The sequence below is a fragment of the Coccinella septempunctata genome, chromosome 4 (genome assembly GCF_907165205.1).
Source record: "Coccinella septempunctata chromosome 4, icCocSept1.1, whole genome shotgun sequence".
Lineage (NCBI taxonomy): Eukaryota > Metazoa > Arthropoda > Insecta > Coleoptera > Coccinellidae > Coccinella > Coccinella septempunctata.
Genome location: NC_058192.1, coordinates 701,651 through 710,423, shown reverse-complemented (window position 1 = coordinate 710,423; position 8,773 = coordinate 701,651). Strand labels below are relative to the sequence as shown.

Here is an 8,773-nt window from a genome sequence, read left to right as displayed (position 1 = left end):
TTTCAAGTATTTCTGGTGGTCAGGTTGCAAATCAAGAAAATTTGACTTTTGAAGGCAACATAGACATAGAGTCACTAATTCTATGGAAGGTAACCTCCCGGAATATATCGCCTGGTTCTGTGATCATGTATCATCGAGGATTTCCAAATTTATCTTTCATAAAACGAATTTCGTTCATAATTTTCTTTCTGCCGATCGATTTTTTAAATATTTTTTTCTTACCCTTCATGTGTACTCTGAACATCCCCCTTTTATGTACCCTAATTGTTATTTTCCATTTAAATTTTTTTCTTTTGGCCCTCAAGTGTAGAAATTTCTATGTTCCATCAGGTAACAGGTCATCCGTTTTTTGAAGTGAACAAAAAAAAACGTTTATCATTAGCTGAAACGTAGGAATCGATCAATCATCGGTCCTGAAACGGCTATATTCCCTCCGATTCTACCAACGACTGTCTCATCGTTCATTAATATGCGTCAATAATCCCCGGCGATGCAGTTATAAATAGCCGAAGAAGGTGTCGATGGATCTACCTTATGAAGGCGGTCTTCTTTTAACCCTCCCGGCAGGATGGGACGCCCCACGGCTAGCATAATTAAAAATTATGTCGCATCACCCGGGCGATATCAGAAAACTACTCTTTTTTACTCTCGGCATCTCATCCGCTATTCTCCTACCATCTTCTCTCCTCGAGATGAATTTTTAATTATATCATTACAATTATCTTTTCGATTCGTGTCCGAGACGAGACTGCTGATGCAAAAAAGTCGTTAATTAATCTCCGTAATGAGAAATATCTAGGAGGTATCGGAATCTGTGCATCTTCTTCCTGTATAAACCCCGGTAATCATCGGAGATACGAGAAAAATTTCGAACAAAGATTCATAATTTCTTGATCATCTCAAAGGATGATTTCACACAAAAATTTATCTTTCTCTGAACCACCCCATAGATACTTTCCGTCACTAGTGTCATAACTCATAGACAAACTAATCAGTACGTCTATGACTGCTGCTATTTAGCTATAACACACTCTGTATATCAGCATTGAACGATTTCATTACCAAATATCGAATCAGGATAATCAAAACTGGTGAAGGAAGCTGAGAGGTCAATTAATCATTCATTTCTTTGTACGAAATATCTCGCTTTAACACCTAATTAAGTAGGTATCACAAACAGATGGCAAGCATAAGCAAAGAGTCAATCTTGGCATGAGATACTAACGTAAAGTTAAAGAAAAAACTGGGTTATTTATATACAAAGATTAATCGTTTGATGAGGATCCTGAAACTTGATTGAAAATCTGATTCCCTTTAGTAAAACTTCAGATCCAACTTCAAGAATAACCCTAAAACCCTTTGGTGATGAAAAAATTCGTTTGTGTTTCTCTGAACCGCAGAAAATTCGACTTTTCAATTTTCCCAAAGCTTTTGGGATGCTTAACACATTGATATCGATTCGAAAAATGGAATACCCTAAATTTCTCACTGGCCAATAATGTTCCCCTGAATCCGGTAAAAACTGCCAACGCCATCTACCGCTATAAGGTTAATAAAGTTGGTTTGATCATTGAGTCCGTCTAGGCACCTGTAATTTCGATTCAGTTCTTGTCGGCGCGGATAGGTGGCGAGCCTATCCGCGGTTAAAGATAACTATATAAATGGTGCACTGAAAACGGCTAAAAAGCTCGAAACCATGCAGCTAATTATCAGATTATGATCAATTACTTGGTAGCTGTGTTCGCCCAAGAAATCTAAAAACTTCTTCAACCCCCTTGCTTCATAAAAATTCGAGTAAAGACCTAAATCCTACCACAATGACTGGGAACCAAGAAAAAAAGACATAATTATAATTAAAAATCTTTTATTGTAAATATCTACACTTTATAAACTGACATTACAAAATTGATAATACTACATTCAATTACAGTCTTCACAGAATATTAATCAAAGCAATAAAATTTTAATATCTAAAATTTTGTCATAATAAAATTAAATACTCATATTGAACATATTAGAACCTACATTTTCTATTGCCATTAATAGTATACTAGCTGTGCTCTTGAACTTGTACGGTGGATTTGAATTTATGAAACTGTTCAGTTGTAAGGCTAAATCTTTCAAAACTTTCTTCACAAAATGTTTCGTATTAGGGTCATTCCTATTCAGTCCTAGTATAGCTGCGTGAATATAGCTGAAAAATATTCGAAACATGAAATTCTGGGATGAAAATCTCACGTAGATTTTAATGAACGGAATGGAAATAGTGAAAAAATACTGGGTGTTTCCAAAGGGAAGCCTCTGTTTGACAGAAAGCAGAAAATATTCTAAGGCGCCGGTAGCAGAAAAACGTAACAGATGACTGGTGCGTCGTTTGCTCTTACGAATTGATAAAATCGTTCGTTGACGTTGGTTACCGTAGAACAGGAAAAGCGTTCCTTTGGTAACCAACGACAACTAATGATTTTGACAATTCATTACTGTCAAACTGGGCAGTTCTGTCAAAAACATAACCTCCTCTTCTATTTCTCCGCAACACTCTACGCAATCATATATACTGGTGATGTAAATAAGTACCTTAGTTTAACTTCGGTGTTGCAAGTCAAGTCCATGCTGAGTTGCTGTATTAGGGCAAGCAAACAGCTCTGCGGCAAACAAATACTTCCTCCGAACACAGAATTCACATCAACTTTCTCACAAACGTAAACAACATATTGCAAATTCTCCGCGGACAGCGCCAGCTTTAGAGCTTCCTCTATTTCTCCACTAGATAAATGTTGTCGGATCTTGCTGAACTTCACCTGTATCGGAAAAACATTATACATACATAAGAGGGGGCATTTTATGAAATGAAGAGAAAATTTCACCCTATACCTTGTTCTACCTCTAGGCCAGATCGAAAATAATCTCAATATCAACAATAGTTCAACGAAAACAAGTCGAATTAGAATTCGTATCAGGTTAGGTTAGTTGCAAGATGAAGCAAATTTTTTTTTTCGATCAAAGAAAAAATAATAGTTATTGTTTTAAATCAGAAACTTTTACTGAGAACTTGAGTGAAAAATATTTTTCTGCAAAATTTCGACCTCTTTAGGCTTTTAAAGCTCTGTCATCTGTTGCTTTGGTGTGCCTACAATTTGAATAGGTGAATAATCGTTATTCTGTTAATTTTTTTTCAATGATGCAACCTGTAAGCAATTGTATTAAAAAAGTTATGAGTGCAATTTTCGAAAGAAAAAATTGAATTTTTCTGAAAGTTCATTATATACAGGGTGTTTCATGCAAGGTGTTCATTAGAAGTATCTAGAGAACCGACTTCAGTTCACTACATACTTCTAGTGGACACTTTGCTGAAACACCCTGTATATAAACCAGGCGCCGCTTTAGCCTTGTTCAACTGAAGAAGAAAAATTTAGAAAAGCAGATCAAGGAAAGCTTTTAAAGTGCAATAGACAGAAGGAAAGCAAGCTGCAAAAAAAAGCATTTCGAATAAAGCAAATATTTATTATACTGAAACATGCAAAATTTTCTACCCAGCAGAAATTCAAATTGCAAAAAATTACATACATTCTACATAATTCATGGTGTGTATAAAAATAAACTCAATAATCACTACTGAAAATAATTCCGAATCAAAAATACTCATATATACTACTGTTAAGCTTTTGGAAAATAACTCAAATATCTATACTTTCTATTGTGATAGTAACGTACGTGAGAATCTACCATATGAGGGGCAGGTGTCACGGATCTGGATCGAACCGCATTCATAACACTATCTTCTATCACAGACGCTTGAGATTTGAAACCCTTCTTTACCTCTTCGCTTATTTTTTCTTTTATACTGTCCATCAGTATGTCCTGCATGCTGCAACAGCAAACGTAAAGCGGCCCGTTCAATATTCGAATACACATCAGAAATAATTAAAAAAAAAACAAGAATAAAAAAAAAAGAAATTGTAGTAAAAACAAAGAAAAAATCCCTTAACCTCTCACCTTTTGAAGCCGGAAATCATATTTTTCTGTATTTCCGTGTTTAAAGTACTAAGCAATTGCTCGGAAGACAATTTCAAATTATCCGATGCTGCGTTAATGTGCGTCACAAGATCCTTCCCTCTTTCTTGAGATTTTCGTTGACGCTCCAAATAAGTCTCCACCCAAGTTGCATCTTCGAATAGAAAAATCATTCAATACCCGAAAAATATGAAGACCAAAATGAAGTTTGACACTTATATATTCTAACCTATTAAAAGAGCACCCTAACGAATTGTCAAAATCGTTGGTTGTCATTGTTCCTTAGAAACGAAATGCCAGCAATTCGGTAACCAACGGCAACCAACGATTTTGACGATTCGTTAGGAGCGCCTTTTGCTTCACTTACACTCTCTCGTTCCTTTGACAAATGTGTCATTTATCTGCTGGAACATATTACCACAAACCTTTTCGCAGGATGGTATTAAATTATTCGTTATCATATCTCTGTAACATTTTTCTAACAGGGGACCAACGGTACTAGCTACATTTCGACTGATGGTGTCGGTCAAGGTCTGAAAACGAAAAAAAAACGGCCTTCAAGAGACGAGATCGAAACGACAATTGCCCGAACACTCACGTGGTTCTCCACAATTCCCGTGATGCTGTCTTTCAGGAACAAATCCGTTTGATTGGCCTTCTGACTGAACTGGTTGTCCAACTGATGTTTCAGATTCTCCATCATCTTCATCACCGTGGGCACGATGGTGTGTTTCATCTCGTGCGAAAATACCACAGGAGTTTTCTCAACGAAAACCTCAATGATAACCTAAAATGACACACAAAAACAACCCTTAGGACAACTAGGTAGGATTTGCCTCAGATCCGATTTCTCATGCGATTAAAAGGCAAGATGAGCAAGTTATTTCGACAATCAGATGACAAAATTCATCTATGAACATGAAACGCACCTCTGAGATGCTGGCCAACAAAGTGTCGTACATTTCTCGGTCCTGGAACTTGTTCATGCTGAAGAAACTCTCCAAGAATTTAGCCATCTGCAGTTGATGCTTCGACATCGCCACCTCCAATTCCTTGGCAACCTCGTCCCGGATCTCCACGTTGACGCTGTTCTGCATCAGCTTGTTCGACAACATCTCCTTCTTCAGACTCTCGATCAGCTTGGTCTGTTCCCTGAGGGCGGTCTCTAAGCCGGCGAGTCGGAAATTCAGCGCTTGAAGTTGGGAATTCGTTATGTCGTCCCTCTTGGGTTCGTCTTTGATGAGATTGAAATCTACGGAAGTGTCGACTTCCATTCCGTTATCTTTGACCACGGGTATCTTGGGCCAGATCATTTCCTTCGCGTTTATCACCTCGGGAAAGACGGTTTCTTTCTGATTGTAAATTTTGGTCGGGGCTTCGGATTCTTGCATTTTAGACAAGTTCTCGTAGTATTCCGGGTTGCTGTATGCGGAATTGTTCAGAGATAGAATTTCCTGAACTTCCCTGCTCGGGCTAGAGCCGCCACTGGCGAAATTCCCCTTTTGCGGTCGCTCGAAATCGTCCTCGTTTTCGACCGAAAGCACCGGAGATTTCTCTGCAAATCGACCGAAAATTAAGAGAAAATTGGTGTATATTCCAGAGCAAAACGTCAAATATCAACAAAAAAACCGATAAAATGCGTTAAAATCGAAAAAACCTTGAAAGATGCGAAAACGAAACTTCATTTTCAATCACGAATGCCCAGTCGAATGTTACGCTCATGTCTCGAGCTATCTTCACGCCTCTCCTCGGTTGTCATAGGCGTACAACATGAAGTTAGGCGAATCCCGTAAATTCTATGGTTTCCCCTGATGACTTATAAAATTTTGAATATTGCTCATTTTCGTAAACTTCTTTAAAACAATTCTGTTCATCGCGATTAAAAATGTAAATCTGCTACGAAAAAAACTCTGCTTTTAACCGGAGAAAGTTCCATTCAACAATTATGAAGAAATTTCTTCAACTTTTCCATATTTCAGGCAATTTCCTGTATTCATTGCAGATTGAGAAGCGACTCTAGAAATATAATTACGCTACCGATCGAAAGCTCAATTCTTTGACTTTCTAATAATATCTGCAACATTCCAAGACGCCTCTTTTTTCAGTATAAATTAATAGGAATACTCATTGAACGAAAAAATATACCCACCTTGTGTTGGTTCTATGGAATTTCTGACACTGCTGGCTCTGGACAATCCTCCAGGTGTGAAATCTTCGGGTGTCATGAGATTGTGTTGAGACTTGCTCGTTTGTTGCTGAATGAGAAGAGTTACCGATGATTGCAGATCATCCAATTTCGGGACATTTTCCACCTCGACCTTGTTGGAATTCGTATTATTATCACAGTGTATGTTGTCTAGGAAATTTGCTTCGTAAGACTCTGGCGTAAAAACAATATTGCACTCCTAGAAACACAATGATCATGGAAATTTTATAAACGAGACTGAAAAAAACTCCTACCTGGAATTTCTTTGGTTGGATAACCAGCATATTGATATTTACTCCGTTGAACTCGGCATCCTCGTCGAATTCCTCAGTATCGTACAAGTCCTCGTCGCTGTTGGATATGAAAGGCGTACTGCGGGCCTCGGCCTTCGTTATGTGAAAACTTAAGAAAGTGGCAGGTAACAAAAACTGAGAAATACTTTTGACTGCTACAAGTTTCTCGGCATCGCTTCTTTGTATTTGCATCACGTACAGTATCCTATTGTTGATGTCAGACATCACAACATACTGACCGGAGTGATCGATTCCAATTTTGAAAAATAGATGAGGTATTAGTGAAGTCGGATCTAGTTTGAAGTGGATCGTTTGCAGGCAAGTCCAAGATTCGCAAGACCACAGTTTCAGTTCAGAATTGTGATTAGCACCTGTTATCGCAAACTTCCAGAACCTTGAGCTGCGATGAAAAATTTTAGAGGTTGTTTGATTGTAATTGGGAAAATTTTACTCACTCGGAGCTATATTCGAGCACATTATCAATAAAAATCAAGCAGGAAAGAGGTTTGCTTTCGTGTGGAACCCATTCATGCAACAACTTTTGTTTCTCGTTGTCACCCATGTAAACCTACAAACGAACGATATTGAACATACTCGTTGAGAAACCAAGTACTAAGTAAACATCACCTGATAAAATTTAACATATCCGTCGAGACAGGCTGTTGCTATAGCTGTACCATCAGATGAAAATGAAACATCCACAACATGCATGGAATGAACAATTTCAACATATCCTTCGTGATTTTCATCTGGTTTTACAGGACCATCTGGGTTCTTAGATAGAATAGAGCAGACGTCCCATACCTCAGCTGAATCAAAAACATCATTGAAATATTTGATGATCAAATGAATTCACTCACCTTTAGAACCATTCAAAAAAACAAACATTTTGGCTGTTTCATCACCAGCTTCAGGATCATCATCAGCGCTCGGTAAGTAGGGACACCATACCATTCTATAGTTGGCAGGTGGGTTATTTAAAGCATCTGTATGATAAATATGAAGTAACAATTTGAATCTATAAAAACTTTAAGGAAAATAACATTTCAACTCCGATTATTGAAGGAATTGTGAAAATCAAAAGGATACTTAATAAAATGTGGAGTATCTTCTATTTCGTAAATAAAAATATTCGCTATATCGTCAACACATCCTAAAATAATTTCGTCCTTCAAAAATGCAAAAGATACATCTCTAACGTCTGTCTTCAAGTTTTTGATCAAGGCTCTTTGGTTAGTCTCTTGGTTAACTACTCTGACCATGCCTCCATCTTTGCCTTAAAGTACATATGAAAATACTTGAGTTTTTTGTAAATATTCTTGATAAATCATATCAGCCATCAACAAATCATGACTTTTACCTTTCATAGCAAAAGCTAAAACCTTTCCTTCTATATGGACAGCAACCAACTGCCCATGATAAAAACGTACTTCCCAATTGTAGTCAATTTTATTAATTAATTTTACTTTAGAGCTCCCCTGGCTGTGACCCCCTGCTTTACAGTGAATAACGAGCTCTTTTGAGTCAACAGGTACTGTATAATCGCTTTCACCACCATATTTTCTACAAATTATAAGGACCCACCATTAAAAAATTCAAAATTTCATTGACGAAAAATGATCAACCCAACACTCACATAATTTGGGGCTCATCAGATTTCAATGCTAATGGAGGAGGATTCATTTTATTTTTTACGTCCAAATTATTCATAAATTTTATTTCAAATCAGCTGTGATGAATTAGGGTACCATCAAATTTAGGCCAGACTTATACTATCACCTGTAAATTACATGAATCTCAGGGATTTTTTGCATAGAAATAAAACTATGTAAATGAATAAATGGACCATGTTATTTTTTTACCTAGACAATATTTAATTGATAAATTCATACAACATTCACCAGAGACAAACAAAATTAACACCGGCATTTGGTTATTTCTGGACGATGATCAAGTGATTTCTTACGTCAAAATAAATTGACATCTGTCGTTATCATTTTTCATAGAGTTTTTATGATTTTAAAATTGATACATGCCAAAGGCGGAATCACATCCTTTCTTTCATTTTATTCATTTCCCAGATTGAAAAATTAGATAGGTTGAAGAGTAACTTCCTGTTTTTGTCTGCCATAAGCTCCAGCCTCCTAAGCATTGTTTATAAGCCAAACAACATAAAGCCATAAAGCAGTTGTTCAGTTCAGAGTGCACCTCAAATTCAGCCCTTAAATTACATTACTTCATTCTTATACCATTACATCTT

The 8,773-nt window shown here is 36.9% G+C and overlaps 1 protein-coding gene across 1 annotated transcript; it reads right to left on the bottom strand.

Moving 5' to 3' along the window:
- Nucleotides 1-1,847: 1,847 nt before the first annotated feature.
- LOC123311020 (enhancer of mRNA-decapping protein 4) lies at nt 1,848-8,525 on the bottom strand. Its single transcript, XM_044894767.1, has 16 exons — nt 8,376-8,525; nt 8,150-8,292; nt 7,874-8,076; nt 7,603-7,789; nt 7,374-7,531; nt 7,141-7,322; nt 6,969-7,081; nt 6,475-6,913; nt 6,164-6,419; nt 4,944-5,569; nt 4,613-4,801; nt 4,382-4,547; nt 3,997-4,168; nt 3,715-3,868; nt 2,578-2,801; nt 1,848-2,194 (listed from the first exon to the last, which is right to left on the bottom strand). Exons 2-16 carry the CDS (start codon nt 8,221-8,223, stop codon nt 1,993-1,995), a joined length of 3,345 nt encoding a protein of 1,114 aa, XP_044750702.1. The 5' UTR covers nt 8,224-8,292; nt 8,376-8,525; the 3' UTR covers nt 1,848-1,992.
- Between the last annotated feature and the right edge of the window lie 248 nt (nt 8,526-8,773).